This window comes from Haliotis cracherodii, unplaced genomic scaffold, assembly GCF_022045235.1.
Source record: "Haliotis cracherodii isolate W230 unplaced genomic scaffold, xgHalCrac1.p SCAF_12, whole genome shotgun sequence".
Taxonomy (NCBI): Eukaryota; Metazoa; Mollusca; class Gastropoda; order Lepetellida; family Haliotidae; genus Haliotis; species Haliotis cracherodii.
The window spans coordinates 9,648,025-9,668,999 of record NW_027266267.1 but is presented as its reverse complement, the minus strand read 5'-3'; the positions used below and the strand labels follow the sequence as shown (position 1 = coordinate 9,668,999).

Genomic DNA, 20,975 nt, shown 5'->3' with positions numbered 1-20,975 from the left:
TTATCCAGTCAAAGCGGAGGAGATGCAGAGCCGTGATTGCTTCCCAGGGCTGTCACACGAGATACTAAGTCGAGCGCAACCTTGTGGTCTTATGTGACATGACAATGAACAGATTTCAATGCATTTGTACAACGACAAAATGTGACTATCGAGCTCCAAAATTTCATATTTGTAGCTATGATATTAAATGAAATATATTGACTTTATTAGGTACAATACATTTACGAAAAATCGGCCTATGCGTTTCTTTTTTTGAAGAGTGTATACCAAAGTACACCCTGAGCGAGTTGTATTGGAGCAAAATCAGAGCAACAGGTGCCTAAAAGATTAGGTGCAATTGGGGATGGAAGTGTAAAGGATGAGGTGGCATAAAAACTCATGGGAGATCACAACTCATCATTGTGTGCGCCAGGACGATGACTGCATGCGAGAGAGGCAATCCACATATGGCAAACTCCAGGACGATTGTTCACTTTGCGTTATGTACTGTAAAATACTTGAGTGAGGACAATGATTGGCAAGCCACTTGAAATATTGAAACAGTTCGTTTTGAGTTCAAAATAAAGTTTTGGACACATAAACTTCGAGTAGCTTTTCGGTATGATGTCCGTTAGGTCCTGTTTTGACCCAAAAACACATCCGAAACCATGTTACGATAGTTATTCCTTCAAAATCAGGACGGACGCAAGAGTGTGTTTGAGACACATTTATTCGTGAGGGCTACATCATGACAACTGTATTTGTCTGCCTTTGTGCACACCACTACAGACGCTGTCAACAAATATCTGCAAATTAAAGAGGTAACTGCTACAGACATCCATGCGGACATGGTGTCAACTAGAGGATGATGCTCTTTCCTTTGCCAGTGTTAAGAGATATGGAGTGGTGTTCGAGAGGAAGAGGGAGCCTTCAAGATGATCCAGGATCAGGAAGATATTCAACTGCTAACACTTGGTCTGAGGTAGTACATATCTCAGTCTACTTTAATGAGAACTTCAATTTCTAATGACACACTGCTTATACAAGAAACCATGAAATAGAAATGTCCGACTTCATGAAACGGATAAATGCACTTCCGTGTTTAATACTCAACTTCCGGGTTTGGAAGCCATATGTCCACTGAAACTTACATTCCTGTGGCCGCTTCTTGACAAAGTTATTTGAACTCAAGTGGTTGCCTGGGGTTTTCTGTTTAATGACGAAATTCCTTTTGGTCAGTGCTTAATAACGTACATTCATGTTCTTTGGAAGGAGCCCAATTATTTTTTCACCCACAACATACTATTTTCAGATACCCCGCATGTCCAAGGTTACGTCAAATCTCACCAGTGTAACGCCCATCCAAAGCACGCTTCATACAAAATTTAACCTGACTACATCCCGGACTTCTTCATCATTCATGAACAATACACATTAGACAGTGAATTTGACCTTTTCTAAAAGGAAAGCATTCGAGGAATGCATTTTCCCAAAGGACACACAACGCATTAATCAATAGATATGTCCCTTGTTATATCAAATGTATCAACGAAACTTTAGCATATGCTTATCATTGAATGTAGCTATAGGTTGCAGTGACCTACGTCTGTAACAATAAAATTTTCATCACGTGTAACACAGTAACCAACATATAAAGCCACTAAGAGCATAAAACGTGAAGAATACTTTACTAATCACTGTGAACTTGACCTAGTATATAGGTTGCGCACTACCTTTTGAGATCACCTATCTGTCCCATTTGTGAAGTTAAATTGCACTGACTGTGTGACCCGGGACTGTACAAGCACAAATTATGCTTGGCATTGAAATGGAAAATGCAGTGAAGGTATTTATCAGTTAACAAAAGAAAAGTAAATGGACAGAAACAAATGAGCAACATGTGTCTGCTCACACCGCCTTCACAATCCCACTGGCTGCTACATTCTTCAATCTACATACCAGCAACGACGCCAAATGATTGCGCATCCACCCTCAACACTACCATGATACTCAGTAACTTGAAACACTTAATAGGCTTTGAGAGTAACACCAAAGAAATTGTAAAACATTTTATAACACAATAAGCTACAATGGCGGTACTACTATATAATTGCAAGCCTTGGCAAAATGCAAAAGTACTTATAAGATACATTTGCACATAGAAATCTATATATATGATTGGAAGAGGTGGTACAATCTAAAAAACTATGCATACCGTTTTACAAAACATGCTTTCTGCCGAGAGGATATTGTTTCAGTAATAATTGGATAAATAGGTTCACGTTACACCACCACAGCTGTTACAGCTGTACCGACTTAATCTCATACGTGGCATAATCTATAAAACTATGCATACCCTTTTACAAAACATGCTTTATGACGAGAGGATATTGTTATAATTGGATTAATGTATATAATGCTACATCACTACACCACTACAGCTATTATAATAATTCATGGATTTATTTCAACATTGTTGTATCCAGTGAAAGAACGTCAACAAAGCTTGTCTACATATTGTTTTACATCGACATCAGACGTACGAACAATATATCTGAAGATATTTCCAGGATTTGTATTGTCATAAGAGTCATCATAATGTTTCTTGTCCAACAGTTTCCACAGCCCATCCTGCTCCATCCGCTGCATCAGAGGTTCCAGTCTGTTGATGTATTCCTTCACCTCAGTGAAGCGAGGGTTTAGGATCCCAAAACATATTAGACCTCCTGTAATAAACAATTGTAACCGTTAACAAGTCAGTACTATGGGATTTACACAATAGCTTTCAACTTTTTTACATTTATTTGATGAAATATTCATAGTTTCAAACACGAGGCTCTAAATTCTCACTCATTCGTTTATTATGTTTGACGAGGCACGGGTGGCCCAGTCGTCAAAGGCGCCGCGATTCGCTGTGCAGAGTTGCGTCCCTTGAACACGTCAGAAACCTATGATTGTGGGTTCGAACCCCGCTTCGCCCCGATTATGTTTCTAGGTTTGTCAGCACCATACCCGTGCTCGTGGGTTTCACCGAAGTGGTAAACGTCTGAGACCTGCATCACTTCGGGCTTTCCTCCCACATTAATCTGACACGCTGTGATATAACTGGAATACTGTTAAAGCGGCGTTTAACCCAACTCACTCACTCCCTATTTTGTTTGACACAGCAACGGTTAAGAGAGCTAAAATAGGTCTTGGTTCTCAGATTGTTGAAAGTTGAAAAGTTGAAAAGAACAGTTTGCTTTTAAAGAAGAAACACACGCTAAGACACAGCCTCACCCTCGAAATAATTGAGTGATTTGGGCTTAACGTTGCTTTTAGTCCAGTCATATCAAGGCATGAAAAACTAATACAAAGTCGAGACAAACCGAACCTTCTCAGACTCGACTTGATGTACACCTGTTGAAAGTAATCGATGTTTGTATTCGTATTAATTAATATGCATACATGTATTTCTGGCCATGCTTACCTGATAATATTTCTGATACAATCGTCTGACTGGAATATATGTGTGAATACAATGTGGTTGTATTTGGGATTCTTTGATATCACCACTTATTAAGTGGTCCCTGTCACATAAATAAAAAATAAGTAATATAATAAAGGTACTCTTGGGGGCTTCTCTGCAAATTCATGCATGAAGTACATATGATTCGTGTATACCATTTCTACAGAAAGTATAAGGAAAATATAACTACGTCACCTGGCTTAACCAGTCGCACCATCTCCATTAAAGCAGCACAAGGTATTAAACCAGTGTTAAAACCACCAGTTACCACCAAACAGTCGTACGTGTCTGAAAATAAAGGAACGATACATCGATAATTCTCATAAACTTTCTCTTCTCGAAACTTCTCAAACAAGGTGGTCTCTCCCATTTCCCAGTGTCAGTGAAGGAAACTCTTTCTCTCTCCATGTGTCCCCGACCCTCCCCCTCTTTTCCCCAACTCTCTCTCTCTCTCTCTCTCTCTCTCTCTCTCTCTCTCTCTCTCTCTCTCTCTCTCTCTCTCTCTCTCTCTCTCTCTCTCTCCGATTATCGAATTTCTTTCTAACATATCACCTGTGTCCAGTTTGTTAATGATGTTTCCATCCATGAAGTCCAGTTCTGTCATCATACCCGTGGATGGATCAAAACCGTCTATTCGCCTAAATCCTCTTTTCCACATCTGAAACATCATATACTTTATTAAGCTGTTTCCGCTATGACATAATCCAGCACTAACTGAATCCCTGTCACCCGGTGCCACACTATCTGAATCCCTGTCACCAAATCCCACACTAACAGAATTCCTGTCACCCAATCCCACACTATCTAAATCCCTGTCACCAAATCTCACACTAAATGAATCCCTGTCACCCAACCACACACTAACTGAATGCTTGTCACCCAATCGCACACTAACTGAATCCTTGCCACCCAATCCTACAGTAACTGAATTCCTGTCACCCAATTTTACATTACCTGAATCCCTGTCACCCAATCACACACTAACTGAATTCCTGTCACCCAATCCCACCCTAACTGAATTCCTGTCACCCAATCCCACACTATCTAAATCCCTGTCACCAAATCTCACACTAAATGAATCCCTGTCACCCAACCACACACTTACTGAATCCTTGTCACCCAATCGCACACTAACTGAATCCTTGCCACCCAATCCTACAGTAACTGAATTCCTGTCACCCAATTTTACATTACCTGAATCCCTGTCACCCAATCACACACTAACTGAATCCTTGTCACCCAATCCCATACTAACTGAATTCCTGTCACCCAATCCCACACTTACTGAATCCTTCTCACCCAATCTCATACTAACTGAATCCTTGCCGCCCAATCCTACAGTAGCTGAATTCCTGTCACCCAATTTCACATTACCTGAATCCCTGTCACCCAGTCCCACACTAACTGAATTCCTGTCACCCAATCCCACACTATCTGAATCCCTGTCACCAAATCTCACACTAAATGAATCCCTGTCACCCAATCCCACACTAACAAAATCCCTGTCACCCAGTCCCACACTAACTGAATCCCTGTCACCCAATCCCACACTAACTGAATTCCTGTCACCCAATCCCACACTAACTGAATCCTTGTCACCCAATCTCATACTAACTGAAACCTTGCCTCCCAATCCTACAGTAGCTGAATTCCTTGTCACCCAATTTCACATTACCTGAATCCCTGTCACCCAATCCCACACTAACTGAAGTCCTGTCATCCAATCCCACACTATCTGAATCCCTGTCACCAAATCTCACACTAAATGAATCCCTGTCACCCAATCCCACACTCACAAAATCCCTATCACCCAGTCCCACACTAACTTAATCCCTGTCACCCAATCCCACACTATCTGGATCCCTGTCACCAAATCTCACACTAAATGAATCCCTGTCACCCAATCCCACACTAACAAAATCCCTATCACCCAGTCCCACACTAACTTAATCCCTGTCACCCAATCCCACACTAACTGAAATCCTGTCATCCAATCCCACACTATCTGAATCCCTGTCACCAAATCTCACACTAAATGAATCCCTGTCACCCAATCCCACACTATCTGGATCCCTGTCACCAAATCTCACACTAAATGAATCCCTGTCACCCAATCCCACACTATCTGGATCCCTGTCACCAAATCTCACACTAAATGAATCCCTGTCACCCAATCCCACACTCACAAAATCCCTGTCACCCAGTCCCACACTAACTTAATCCCTGTCACCCAATCCTACACCTACTGAATTCCTGTCATCCAATCCCACATTATCTGAATCCCTGTCACCAAATCTCACACTAAATGAATTCCTGTCACCCAATCCCACACTAACTGAATCCTTGCCGCCGAATCCTACAGTAACTGAATTTCTGTCACCCAATTTCACATTACCTGAATCCTTGTCACCCAATCTCACACTAACCGAATCCCTGTTACCCAATCTCAAACTAACTGAATCCCTGTCACGAAATCTAAAACTAACTGAATCCTTGCCTCGCAATCACACAAAAGCTGAATAACTGTCGCCCAATCTCACATTACCTGAATCCCTGTCACCCAATCCCACACTATCTGGATCCCTGTCACCAAATCTCACACTAAATGAATCCCTGTCACCCAATCCCACACTATCTGGATCCCTGTCACCAAATCTCACACTAAATGAATCCCTGTCACCCAATCCCACACTCACAAAATCCCTGTCACCCAGTCCCACACTAACTTAATCCCTGTCACCCAATCCTACACCTACTGAATTCCTGTCATCCAATCCCACATTATCTGAATCCCTGTCACCAAATCTCACACTAAATGAATTCCTGTCACCCAATCCCACACTAACTGAATCCTTGCCGCCGAATCCTACAGTAACTGAATTTCTGTCACCCAATTTCACATTACCTGAATCCTTGTCACCCAATCTCACACTAACCGAATCCCTGTTACCCAATCTCAAACTAACTGAATCCCTGTCACGAAATCTAAAACTAACTGAATCCTTGCCTCGCAATCACACAAAAGCTGAATAACTGTCGCCCAATCTCACATTACCTGAATCCCTGTCACCCAATCCCACGCTAACTGAATCCCTGTAATCATAACTTACATGGCATGAACCTTACGATTCTCAACCTTTTGTGAGTTGAATCACTTTCCGACTCCACAAGTAACACTAAATAAGCACTGACAGAGGGCTCACCTGCTCTGCTAACATCCCCGTGCCAGCAGCAACATCAATGATTCTCACAGATGCCCTCACTTCCCCTTGAAAGTAGTCAGCTACGGACTCAGTTACGTTTGTAACGTCTCTGTAATTTCGGGCTGTCCACACCTGTAAACGTATAACATCTGTTTAAAGCCGCGGTACGCTGACATGCCGTCAACACAGCCAACGAGCCTGGAAACACAATCAATTTGGTCGATTAATCATTATGTGGGTATGTTTATTTGAGTGAGGGAATGAGTTTGGTTTAACGCTGCTTTTAACATTATTCCAGTTATATCACGGCGTGTCAGCTGAATGTGGGAGGAAAGCCCGAAGTGATGCAGGTCCCAGACGTTTACCACTTGGGTGAAACCCAAGAGCACATGTATGGTGCTGACAAACCTAGAAACATAATCGGGGCGAACCGGGATTCGAACACACAACCATAGTTTTCTGGCGTGCCCAAGGGACGCAACTCTGCACAGCGAATCGCGGCGCCTTAGACGACCCATGCCCCCGTATGTTTATTTGCAATGTATCGTGTTATGTAGGAAGCGAAGAGGAAGGAAGTTTATGTGTATGTAGGAATTGTTGGCCTATCTATACATTTATGTATAACTATTGACGGCAACATCTTTTGATTAGCATATTAAACAAACGATCTCAGTATCTGTTGTGGATATGACGTATTTATAAATACCTAATTAAATATGTTTTGACATTTATAGAAAGTTAGAATGAAGATTGATGAAGAGGACCTTAGAAACAGCATAGGTTCTGTTAAGATGAATCGAGGCCGTGGATATATTGATGACAGAAAATACTCAGAAAAAGACAATGATCAGAGAATGAGAATAACGCTTTTTGTTGTTTAATTGAAACTGCTCGTCTCCATGAGCTGAAGTCAATAATATACTGTTAAGGCCTCGTTACACTGTGCAGCTGGGGGTGATACGACTACCTTACTGGGGGTAAACAGGATTGTGATGCAATATTGGAAGCTACAACCAACCCTCTATAATGTGACGTTCACGTCCATAATGACATTCACCTCACCTACAACCAACGATCCATAATGTGACGTTCACGTCCATGATGAAATTCACCTCACCTACAGCCAACATCCTAAAATATGACGTTCACGTCTATGATGACACTCACCTCACCTACAACCAACGATCCATAATGTGACGTTCACGTCCATGATGACATTCACCTCACCTACAGACAACACTCTATAATGTGACGTTCACGTCCATGATGACATTCACCTCACCTACAGACAACACTCTATAATGTGACGTTCACGTCCATGATGACATTCACCTCATTTACAACCAACACTCTATAATGTGACGTTCACGTCCATGATGATATTCACTTCACCTACAACCAACACTCTATAACGTGACGTTCACGTGCCTGATTTCATTCACCTTATTTACAACCAATACTCTACAATGTGACGTTCACGTGCCTGATGACATTCACCTCACCTACAACCAACACTCTCTAATGTGACGTTCACGTGCCTGATGACAATCACCTCATTAACAACCAACACTCTATAATGTGACGTTCACGTGCCTGATGACAATCACCTCTCCTTCAACCAACACTCTATAATGTGACGTTCACCTGCCTGATGACATTCATCTCACCTACAACCAACACTCTATAATGTGACGTTCACGTGCCTGATGACAATCACCTCACCTACAACCAACACTCTATAATGTGACGTTCACGTCCCTGATGACAATCACCTCATTTACAACCAACACTCTATAATGTGACGTTCACGTCCATGATGACATTCACCTCATTTACAACCAACACTCTATAATGTGACATTCACGTCCATGATGACAATCACCTCATTTACAACCAACACTCTATATCGTGACATTCACGTGCCTGCTGACATTCACCTCACCAACAACCAATACTCTATAATGTGACATTCACCTGCCTGATGACAATCACCTCATTTACAACCAACACTCTATAATGTGACGTTCACGTCCATGATGACATTCACCTCACCTACAACCAACACTCTATAATGTGACGTTCACGTGCCTGATGATAAATTTCCTCACCTCATCGTTAGTGCCAGCGGCGTTTGTGAAGACTTCGGCAACTTGGCCTGGGGTCATGCCATCTCTCTTGTCAAAGTCACCAAAAGCTTCCTAAGTTTCCTGTGTTTTCCATTTTGAAGCTAAAGGCAAAATAATATAATTTATCATGAAATGGGTAGGTTTCTCGGCAGGAGAAAGCCAACGGATAAAAACGATATTCGTTGGGGTCATATGCGGATAGAGATGCAAATATCAAAGGTCAAGTAGGGACTACTCTCAGTGTTTATATACAAACATGGCGTTGCCCTTGTCATTCGGCGATCGCGTCAGAATTAACCATCGGGAATCTGGATAAACTAAAGGGATAATTGCTCTCATTATCAAAAGAACTGTCTAGTGTACTGAAAATCAGTGTCCAACTGTGACGTAGCTAAGGCATTTTATAAGGAGACTGAGGCAACTTAGGAGATATAAATTTCGCATCAATTTTGCGAGGGCACAAGGCCTAACCAAGCGGGATCAGTGGCCATATCTGTGCTTGTCGACCTCTGTGGCTTGAAACTTTTACCACAAATTAGTTGGATTTGGACGAAATATGTTGCTTGAATTGTTACCTTGTTTCGTTTTGTTGCTGTGTGTACATCTGGCTGCACTTAACGTTATGATAGGACAGGCCGACTGTCAACAACGTCTGAACGTGGCCGTGACGTCTCATAGACTCGGGTTAGAGTAGCTTCCCTTTGACAAAGGGCAGGTACTCTAGCGGACAGACCGATGGATTGCCGCGAAAGGCAAGTAAAAACAATTGTTGTTTTGCGTATATGTTGCTTCGCAACTGTATAAGAAACAGATTTCACTGGGAACTGTATTATCTACTGTCATTGTCCGACTGACACATCACTTACCCTCTGACGTAATAAATATTAATGCGCGCATTCCAGGAAAACTCGCAATGTTTAGGTAATGTTTGTGAGTGAGGGGAAGCGATTTTCAAGAACAGAATTGAAGAATGACATTATATGATAAAGAGGTTATCACGCTTATGTGTTTAGGAATGGTAAATATCCTGTATTAGGAATAAACAATATGTATTTAGCTCGCCAAGGCTCGCTAAGTACAATGTTTATTCCTAATGCAGGATATTTACCATCCCCAAACACACTCGCGTGATAACCTCTATTTATGTTTCCAATATTTGAGACAATACTTTTAGTTATAGTGTCGTTAGTTGCCGTATACGGTGTCATATTTTCCTGGTAACATAATATGACACCGTATACGGCAACTAAAGACACCAAAACGAATTGTTTACACCTTTTGGTATCTTTGTTGCACATGTCATGTCAAAATGATTACTTGACACTAACAACCGGTATAAACAACAGGACCATATATGTCCGTTACAACAACGCTTCAATGTAAACATAAACGTTAACAATGGAATATATAATCCACTAAATGTAAACGTTTAAAGTACTATAGCTAAAACGGACAGAATTGTCATAAAAATGCCCGCATGTTAACAGAAATCTGTGGGCCTCTGTAACTTAATAGCAGCACGCTTTCCCCTAACGACAGGCTGCTATATATTCCATTGCCATGTTCCGTCATTGGCGTCACGTTTCACAATTAATGATATTAAAACACAAAACAGTGTCGATACCAGGATTTCCATGTGAAATACGTGAGGTGGTTGTTGGAAAATTCAGAATGGCTGTTACTGACGGTATATGATGATAAGGAAAAGCCAGTTCACTATCACTTTGCACTCATTGACCTGAGGCACGGCAATCTGATTGGTTAATGAACGACGTCACGCTAAAAATAGACATGACCAGTAGGGCACAGGTCTTTACAACACCGTGACGGACTAGGTCACATAGCAGCCTTGTCCACTGAAGGCAAACAGTAGTGTAAACAAACCGTTGAGGAAGGCAGTCCTCTGTATCCACGAGTTAACATACACATATACGAGCGTGTTTTGTCATTGAATGTAACCAAGCTCCTTCTCCATAGTTATGAATGACTATGTAGTGGATAAACATATAAGCTCTATTTTCAACGATTATGCTTCACTTCACGTGTAACCATGCCGGCTGATCTGGTATTTATTTCAATCCCAAACACCCAGCTTCCTTTTCTGGGCCCAATAAGCTGTATCACATTGTCAAAAAGGAGGGGAAATTTGATATACGTTTACAAAACATAAAGAACTGGCTAAATTCTCAAGAAGCATATTCGCTTCAGTGGCCTTTAAGATACAAGTTCAAGTGGAACAGAGTCGTGGCTTCAGGCCTCAATGCTTGATGGGATATTGATGTATCTAACATAGCCTCGGACAATGACGGAGTGAAGAACTTATTCATAGCTATAAATGTTTTTACACGGTTTCTGTGGGTCGAGCCCCTTAAAAATAAAACACCAGATGCGGTTGTCAAGGCCATGAAGAATATATTTTCCCGTGCTACTCTACCACGAAATATACGATCTGACAAAGGTCGTGAATTTGATAACAAGAAAATGAGGTCTTATTTAGAAAACAAGGGCAAAGTGATGGTGAAACGGATTTTCCTCATCATTAGGTATACGGTCTCATATTATGTCAGTAACAACCATCTTTCATTTTTATTGACGGTATACGGGCTCATGTGGGGTCAGTAGTTCTGCTCTCTGATTGGTCAATCTAACTTTGAGGCATAATAAAACAGGAAATAGCATTTGATGACTTTAGATAGAAATATTTAGTAGAGCAAAACATCTGGTGTGTGATGTGTGGTCACCAGGGCATGTGAAAGTGAATTGAATGTGTGTATTACTTGAATTAATTCTACACTTAAGACTGCATAAATGCTGTCCTCAGTAAATTAAACAAGCTTTGGTCTGTTCACTGGTAAATAAATGCTGTTTGCGTTATATTAATAGAGAGAGTGTCGAAATAAATAAATAAGATTAAATAACTGATATTGACCATATCATTTTGTATCTATTTCATTATTTGCTAAATAGAACTTTATACTGAAAGTGTCAACAATATATTTGTACATTATTCATATTACACTACTGTGACAATGTTGAAATAGTTTTCCTGGTCGCTGAGGTGTCTAGGATAAAGAATAGTTTGTCTGACAAATACTTTTATTCACAAATGCTGCACGTTAAACAATGCCTTACAATGTAAACATCCCTTCTAGATTTGCAACGCGATCTATAGTCATTTTCGGCTGCGAAAAGTGTAAATAATGAACAAATCAAGTTGCCCTCTAAGATGAAGTGAGTTTGTCTGAGGTTGTCTGAGTGAGCACAGTTTAGGCTGGAGGTGGAGCATAGTGGATATGTGTATTCCGACTCTAGTGAGATGTTAAAGGATTATTTCTTTTCAATCGTTGACCTTGACGATGATTTTGAACCTTCAATGGCTTATCAATGTTAAAACGGGTCTATTCAGGACATATCTCCGATAAGATACCCATGATATGTCCAAGTACCTCATTGTCATCCATGATCAAGATGCAACGCATTATGTTAGTAATAGCACAATACGTTATATTGTAATAGCCTTGAAGAACTGAAGTAAAAAACAGGCCACACAGTACTAAACACCTTGCTACATCTTGGTTTTAATTTCATTGCTTCTCGTCAAATAGTAAGGGGATGTTTTTTTGTAGATTATTGTTAAATTTCTAGACAGTTTAATACCGAAGGTAAAATAAACCTATATTTGTGATGATTGTAATGGATATATGTTGGGGTGATACCACAGAACGCTTAGGTTTCCACAAGTGATGCTATAAGCGGAATCGGACACATTGTGTTGGCAGGGAACAAGTGAGAGAATTACGCAGAAAGAAGATTGAAGTAGGCAGGGAACAAGGAAGAGAACTACGCTGAAAGAAGATTGAGGAGGGCAGGGAACAAGGGAGAGAACTACGCAGAAAGAAGATTGAGGAGGGCAGGGAACACGGGAGAGAACTACGCAGAAAGAGGATTGAGGAGGGCAGGGAACAAGGGAGAGAACTACGCTGAAAGAAGATTGAGGAGGGCAGGGAACAAGGGAGAGAACTACGCAGAAAGAAGATTGAGGAGGGCAGGGAACAAGGGAGAGAACTACGCAGAAAGAGGATTGAGGAGGGCAGGGAACAAGGGAGAGAACTACGCTGAAAGAAGATTGAGGAGGGCAGGGAACAAGGGAGAGAACTACGCTGAAAGAAGATTGAGGAGGGCAGGGAACAAGGGAGAGAACTACGCTGAAAGAAGATTGAGGAGGGCAGGGAACAAGGGAGAGAACTACGCAGAAAGAAGATTGAGGAGGGCAGGGAACAAGGGAGAGAACTACGCAGAAAGAGGATTGAGGAGGGCAGGGAACAAGGGAGAGAACTACGCTGAAAGAAGATTGAGGAGGGCAGGGAACAAGGGAGTGAACTGCTAGCTTGAAATGACCTCTTCCAGAATGTGTAGCCAAGAACCAGTTTTTGACTATTAGGCAACTTGGACGTAGACATCATTCTCTACTCCACTCAAGTTATATATAAGTTTCAGAAACCGACTTGTCAGAACTTTTTAAACTGTGTCTGACAAGGATATTGGTAAGGGCACATTCCTAGGGTGGCTAAAGTTACCTCCACTCAGACCTTTCTACTCCAACGTTGGGTGACTTGACAGGTTATGAGATCAGAACCTTATGAATCAACAAGCGTCATGAAACTCTGTTTCAATAGAACAAGTCGTCTGTTGTTGCCAGTGGAAATTTCACAACACGTTCACCGGTTTCTATGTGCATGACCTGCAACCTAATTTGAACAGACTATACTCTGTGTCGCCTATATTTACAGCTCAGTTGGTATTCTCACATTCGTCTCCCTCCATGTTAAAAATGGGTTTGAGTAAACGGAAGGATTTTACGGCTGCCTCAGTTTTGAAATGTAGATGAACCGGAACTGGAATTACAGTATGTCTTTTTCTTTGTCATTGTCCTAGTCATTGTCACTTCAAGTCTCTGTCATTGTTACTTCCCGTCTACCTCCCTAACTATCTCAATCTCTGTTGCTTTTAACTGGTGAGAAAAGACACTGAAACACTCATGTACTGAATGCGTTTCTTATTCAGTCTTTCATGGGTTGAACCTTAGCCGCCATGGAGACGATTGGTAATCCATACAATCGACGCCACCATGAGGTAAAAATTCCGGGAGCACTTTTTTCTGTAATCACTGACAGCAAACTGAAAATGTTTACAGCAGCGGTTCGTGCATGAGAGTGTCTACTAGTTGCGTGCATATAATGCACACTGGGCAAAATATTTGTTTGCATATATCACAGAACATGTACTTCCCATGCTTACAGGATGCATTTGAACCAGATACACAAACAGGTATCATATTTCCGCAGGCATCAAAGTGACTAGGTATTCTCTCGACATAGATGTGGACAAAACTGGCTTTCGCTCTGTCAACAATTGAAAGGAAAGGGCGTGATACTCTTTCCTTTACCAGTGCTAAGAGGTGTTGAGTGGTGCTCTTGGGATAGAGAGAGCCCCGAAGATGATGCAGGAACCGGAGGATCTTCAACTGCCAACACACAACTCATAGTCTGAGGTAGTACTTGCCTCAGTGTACTTTAATGAGAACTTCCATTTTTAATGATATCCTGTCTCCTGTAATTGAACCATAAAACAAAACAAATCCACCTTCATGAAAAGGAGATATACACTTCTGGTTGTATTACTCAAGTTATGGATTTGGAAACCATATGTCCACAGACGTAGAGCTTTAATGCAGGAAGTTACATCCTCTAGCCCGCTTCATAAGAAAGTTGTTTTAACTCCAGTGGTTGCCTGGGATTTTCTGGGGGGTTTTACTTTACAATCAGTAATTCAAACGTACATTTCTGTTCTTTTTAAGGTGGAGGGAGGCAAATCATTTTTACTTTTATCTTATTATTGTCCAGGACACCCACCACGACCCTTAGATATAGCCCGTCTGTCCCACTTGTTAAGTAATGTTGTACTGATTGTGTGGCACAAGACTGCACAAACACAAAACATTCTTTGCAAAGAAAACCAGAGTGCAACTCAGGGTGTGAAAGCCAATAAATCTCCAAAGTACGTTCCTTTTTCAGGGAAAAACTAATTAAAGACCATGAAAGACCTGTACAATAGAAGGATTTTATTAGTTAACAAACGGAAAGTAAATACACTGAGGAGAGATATTGTATTGTTTCATATAGGAGAGCGCCACCTAGTTGCAAGATTATAGTAGACGGACAAACAGCTCCGACTGAAAAAAATGAGCAAACGAGGTTTCATAATCTGTTAAACTGTGCATACCAGTCTCTGCAACGTGCTTTGTAATGAGGGGATATTGTTTCAGTAATAATTGAATAAATATGTACATGCTACACCACTACAGCTGTTATAATAATTCATGGATTTATTCAACATTGTTGTATCCAGTGAAAGAACGTCAACATGACTGACAAAGCGTTTCTACGTATTGTTTTACATCGACATTAGAAGCACGAACAATATATCTGAAGACATTTCCAGGATTTGCATTGTCATAAAAGTCATCATAGTGTTTCTTGTCCAACAGTTGCCACAGCCCATCCTCCTCCATCTGCTGCATCAGAGGTTCCAGTCTGTTGATGTATTCCTTTACGTCAGTGAATCGAGCGTCAGGAATCCCGAAGCATATCAGACCTCCTGTAATAGACATCACCGAACATCAGGTCGGTTCGCTAAACAATACTACACTGTATGTGATTTACTCAATAGCTTAGAACTTTGGAAATATATTTGCTGAAATAGTTTCAGACACGATGTCCTTATTTCTCACTGATTTGTTTATTAGGTTAAAATACACTTTGACACAGCAACAGTCAGGAGAGCTAAAATGGATCTCCTGGATGTCAGATTTAATGAAAAGTAAAACGAACCTATTTGTACATCATGCGAATATGTTGAAGAACTTTCAAAACTTCAGGGCTTCAAATATTTCAGTTTTTCATGATAGTATCCCTGGTAGAACCAAACAAACTATGCAACGTGTACAACATAATATCCACCTTCAGGGGATTGTGGTTACTACCCAGGTTCGTTTGCCCATATTGCTACAATGCCTTTAGCCCATTTCTGTTGTCCCCACTCAAGGGTTGCTGGCACAAGAACAAGAAATTCAAAGCAAAAAACATAGAAAACAATGTGTTAAAAACATAATGTTATGAAGGAAAAGGGTAAAGTAGCATGTGAAGAATAAGATGTATTTATATGTAGGAGGTGTGCGTGATTCTGTATAGTGTCAAAGGAAAATGGTGAAGGAAAGGGTGTGTTTATTTGTGGGTGATGATATGGTTACCTTGAAAACGATTAGCAAAACTAGTTAAATAAATATCTGCTTTGCTGTAACCAGAGAAACAAAAGCAAAGCCACAGCCTCACCCTCCTCGAAATAACCGAGTGAGTGTTTTACACAGTATCCCAGTTGCGTCACGGCGTGTCTGTTCAATGTGGGATTCTTTGAAATCATTACATATTAGTTGGTCCCCCGGACATAATTATGAAGAAAGTCCTAAAATGGAGGTAATGCAGTGTCTGTAAACTCCTACTGGAAAGACACATATGATTCATGTCCAGTGAGTGAAGGGAAAGTAAAACTTTGTTACCTGGCTTCACCAGTCGTGTAATCTCCAGTAGAGCAGCACAGGGTACAAGACCTGTGTTGAAAGCAGCAGCAGCAACCAAACAGTTGTAGCTGTCTGAAAGTGGAGGATATTGATATTTATATATACACAAAACCATCACACACAAACACACACACCAACAAACGCATGCTCGCACGCACGCACGCACGCACGCACGAACGCACACATACATACATTCATTCTTTACCCGCAGTAAAGGTCAATACCATCACTCGATATTTAATTAGTGCCTCATTCATTTCCTGCCAGTAATAACCACCAGTCATAAACCTTTCTTACACACCTGTTGGTGGGAAACCCATTTGAGATAACTGGTGTCAAACAAATGTGTGAGATCGAATTTCAGGTCCGAGATTGGCTGCTCTATGGTGATGACCTGAGGTCAGATGATGACGGACTACTTCTCTAATTGAAACTCATTGATAAGTTGCTCGGGCTTCAGTCGAATGTTCACCTACGTCTGTGTTGACCCATATGAATTACTACTACTACTATTACTACTACTACTAGTACTACTACTACTACTACTACTGATAGAACTACTACTAAACAAACTCGCCCTCGACTGCGAGTTTATTTGTTATTATTATCAGTTACATCATCTTTTGTTTTGTCAACGTTATCGTTTTTTAGAGCGTAATGCACCCCCTGGATGCCACAGCCACACATATGTCCCTCCTCTTCAACCCTCACTTGAAAGTCGAATCTTTATACATCACGCAAACAAATACACTTCACAGTTTTGAATCCCCCCTTCTGTTTATCATTTACTGTCATTTTCGGCAAAAGCAAAATTACTGAAAGTGACTTCTGAAAATTAGGTACACCGTAAATCGCCCCAAACCACAATTCACAGCGTAATTTACTAAGTGCTTAGAAATCTAAATTTGTTGTTTAACGCCGCACTCAGCAATATTCCAGCTGTATGACAGCGATCTGTAAATAATCGAGTCTGGACCAGACAATTCAGTGGTTAATATCATGAACATCAATCCATGCAATATTGGGATCGATGACGTGCATCAACTAAGTCACCGACCCTGACTACCCATTGGTCGCCTTTTACGGCAAGCATGGGTTACTGAAGACCTATTCTATCCCGGAATCTTTACGGGTCTGAATAATTTAAGTAGAAAAATAGCATATTAGTGATCACTTGTATCAAATTACTAATGAAAAGTCTGAAACGTCGCTGATAAGCCTAGAATCGTTTAGAATGTTTTGGAAAATACGCATACACGAACGCCCACGTGTACGTTCCGCCATATTTGATTGTGTTTACAAAATGCCGATAGTTTCGAACTCAGCTGCCGTACATAGATCCTTGAAATCCTCATGCATTTTAGAAACAAATGACAAAATGGTCTTTGTCACCAATGCCAATTATCCAGACGAGCTCATGTGAAATAAATTAGGTGTGGAAACGAATACTGTTCTCGGAAAACTGTTCTTGCTGAAATGTAAACAAAGCAAAATTCAGATTTGACACTGTGTAGCATTTTTAGTGGTACTTTCGTCTAATTGTTGCATACATTGGCTCGATCACGCGTTTGAGAATATTCATTGGAAGAGAATCGTTGCATTAATTACGGAATTTCAAATATATACATTACAATGATGTGGTAAATTCAACAGAAAAAGTAAAATTTTCCGTCCTGTGTGACGCCATGACTGACGCTAAATCACGCACAAGGACGACGGTAGTTATCTGCATTTCTCATTTATTCTCTTTGTTACATTGGAAAACATGGTAAACAAATAACAGTACGCTGATTGTCAGAATGCTTCTGATTACTTGACACATTTATGTTTATATGACCTCTCAATCAACGAATATCCTTCTCTGGAAATCCTGCGTACTCTTGTCAGTGAAAACGCCATTTTGTAAAAGTCGGTCACCGGTAGTAATGTCAAACTGAAGTAAACATTGTTCAACATATTTGGTAATTTCTTTGAGGTGTAAACTTTTAACTCAGCATCCAGCGTGGTCTTTGTATTTGTCTAGTTTGCATTATCATCATCGCCTTGCTAATCCACAGATTAGCGGAAACCTTTTTGTGTTGGGTCACATTATTTATGAGTAGTAAGCAGTACATAGGATAACATCACTTATGACAGTGGCGTTATGTATTAATGCGCTACTGTAATCATGAGAATAGACACAATACATCGATTCGATCCTAAAAAGGTGTGATTTTAGGGTTTGTAAGAAGCAGATTTCACTCGTTAGATACGTTTTGAAACAACTCATTGTAAGATCAATGGTATCTGACAGGCACTCGTGTAGTAATCTCTATATAATACTGACAGGCACTCGTGTAGTAATCTCTATATAATACATATAATGCCATCGACGATTAACCTAGTGTCGCCAGTGTGTACACATTGTTTACGTGTGTTGGTGATATCACAATCGAGCATGTGATGATTTCTTATGGTCTGACTCCTAACTCGTATTGTCATGATAGACTGAATTTTTATGGATAACAACTTCTTTAATACTGTAAAAAGCGACGTTTCGGTATAGATCCTTATACCTTATACCGAAACGTCGCTTTTGAAAGTATTAAAGAAGTTGTTATCCATAAAAATTCAGTCTATTTTGTCATCCGCCAACTTCTAAGTAATGCCTATCAAACAAGTTATTCGTATTGTCATGTTACCGAGGTGAAAACCAAAATCTGTAGAACATTTCACCTGTGTCCAGCTGTGTAATGGTGTGTCCATCCATGAACTCAAGGTAGTAATCTGTGTACACGCGTTTCTTCATTGCTTCAGTCATCATACCAGTTGATGGATCAAGGCCATCTATTTGCCTAAATCCTCTTGGCCACAACTGAAACATATAATCAATATTTGAAACTGTTTCGGTCTTCATATATTCCCCATATCATTATCTCACAAACTCTTTTTGTCACGAGAGCCCCCATCTTCTTTTTCCCCACCCACCATCGAATTTCTCAGTCACAAAACCAACAAGTTTCCCCCAGTCTGTAAGTTAAACATATTTTTTTATTTAGAGAGACTTACACATACAGCCGAAATCATTTTCCTCAGCGAACACTGCTGATTGTTAACCTCCCATTCCTCTAACATATCTATAATCGAAACTATGGAAAATGTTTTGTCGTTTTTATTCATGATTTGTGACGCATAATTGCCAAAACCCCCTGAATCCCCGTCACCCAATCTCACGCTACCTGAATCCCAGTCACCCAATCTCACGCTACCTGAATCCCCGTCACCCAATCTCACGCTACCTGAATCCCTGTCACCCAATCTCACGCTATCTGAATCCTCAGTCGTCTAAGGCGCTGCAATTCGCTGTGCAGAGTTGCATCCCTCGGTCACGCCAGAAACCTATGATTGTGGGTTCGAATCCCGTTTGCCCCGATTATGTTTCCATTATGTGGTCGATGACCTGCATCACTTCGGGCTTTTCTCCCACATTAAGCTTACACGCCGTGATATAACTGGAATAATAAAAATCGGCGTTAAAACCAACTCACTCAGTCATTCACTCAATAACATGAGGATTCCACACAGTGGGCTTACCTGCTCCGCTAACATTCCTGTGCCAGCACCAACATCAAGAATTCTCACAGAATCCCTCACATCTGCCTGAAAGTAGTCAGCCACACCCTCGGCTATGTATATATGGTCTCTGTAATTTCGGCTTCCCCACACCTACAAATGTACACATCCTTTTAAAGTTGCGGTACGGTGACAGGCAATCAAGAAAAGAATATGTTTGTGGTTGTATTGAAGAAAAGATCTGTCGTTGTAAATATATTACTCTAATGAAATGACAGATTTCACCTACAACCAACACTATAATGTGACGTCCACGTTCCTGATGACATTCACCTTGCCTACAGCCAACTCTCTCTTATGTGACGTTCATGTGCCTGATGACATTCACCTCACCTACAACCAACGCTCTATAATGTGACGTTCACGTCCATGACATTCACCTCACCTACAACCAACACTGTATAATGTGACGTTCATGTCCATGACATTCACCTCATCTACAACCAGTACTCTATAATGTGACGTTCGCGTCCATGGTGACATTCATCTCGCGTACAACCAACACCCTATTACGTGACGTTCGACGTGCCTGATTTTCACCTCATTTACAATCAACACTCTTTAAAGTGACGTTTGCGTGCCTGATGATTTTCACCTCACCTCATCGTAAGTGCCAGCGGCGTTTGTGAAGACTTCGGCAACTTGGCCTGGGGTCATGCCATCTCGCTTGTCAAAGTCACCAAAGGCGAAGTTTCCCGTTTTTTCCATTTTGAAACTAAAGATTTGCAAAGGCAAAATGATATAATTTATCATATAATGGGTAGGTTGGGGTCATATGCGGATAGCGATGCAAATATCAAAGGTCAAGTAGGGACTACTTTCAGTGTTTATAAACAAACATGGCGTCGCCCTTATCATTCGGCGACCAAGTCAGAATTAACCATCGGGAATCTGGATAAACTAAAGGGATA

The 20,975-nt window shown here is 40.9% G+C and overlaps 1 protein-coding gene and 1 pseudogene across 1 annotated transcript; both read right to left on the bottom strand.

Moving 5' to 3' along the window:
* Window positions 1-2,475: 2,475 nt before the first annotated feature.
* Window positions 2,476-8,910, bottom strand: LOC139457522 (methyltransferase-like protein 27; annotated as a pseudogene).
* A 6,324-nt stretch (window positions 8,911-15,234) lies between these two features.
* On the bottom strand, window positions 15,235-20,772 carry LOC139457521 (methyltransferase-like protein 27). Its single transcript, XM_071238908.1, has 5 exons — window positions 20,665-20,772; window positions 20,026-20,157; window positions 19,168-19,306; window positions 16,432-16,524; window positions 15,235-15,473 (listed from the first exon to the last, which is right to left on the bottom strand). The coding sequence occupies exons 1-5, from the start codon at window positions 20,770-20,772 to the stop codon at window positions 15,235-15,237; spliced, it is 711 nt and encodes a 236-aa protein (XP_071095009.1).
* Between the last annotated feature and the right edge of the window lie 203 nt (window positions 20,773-20,975).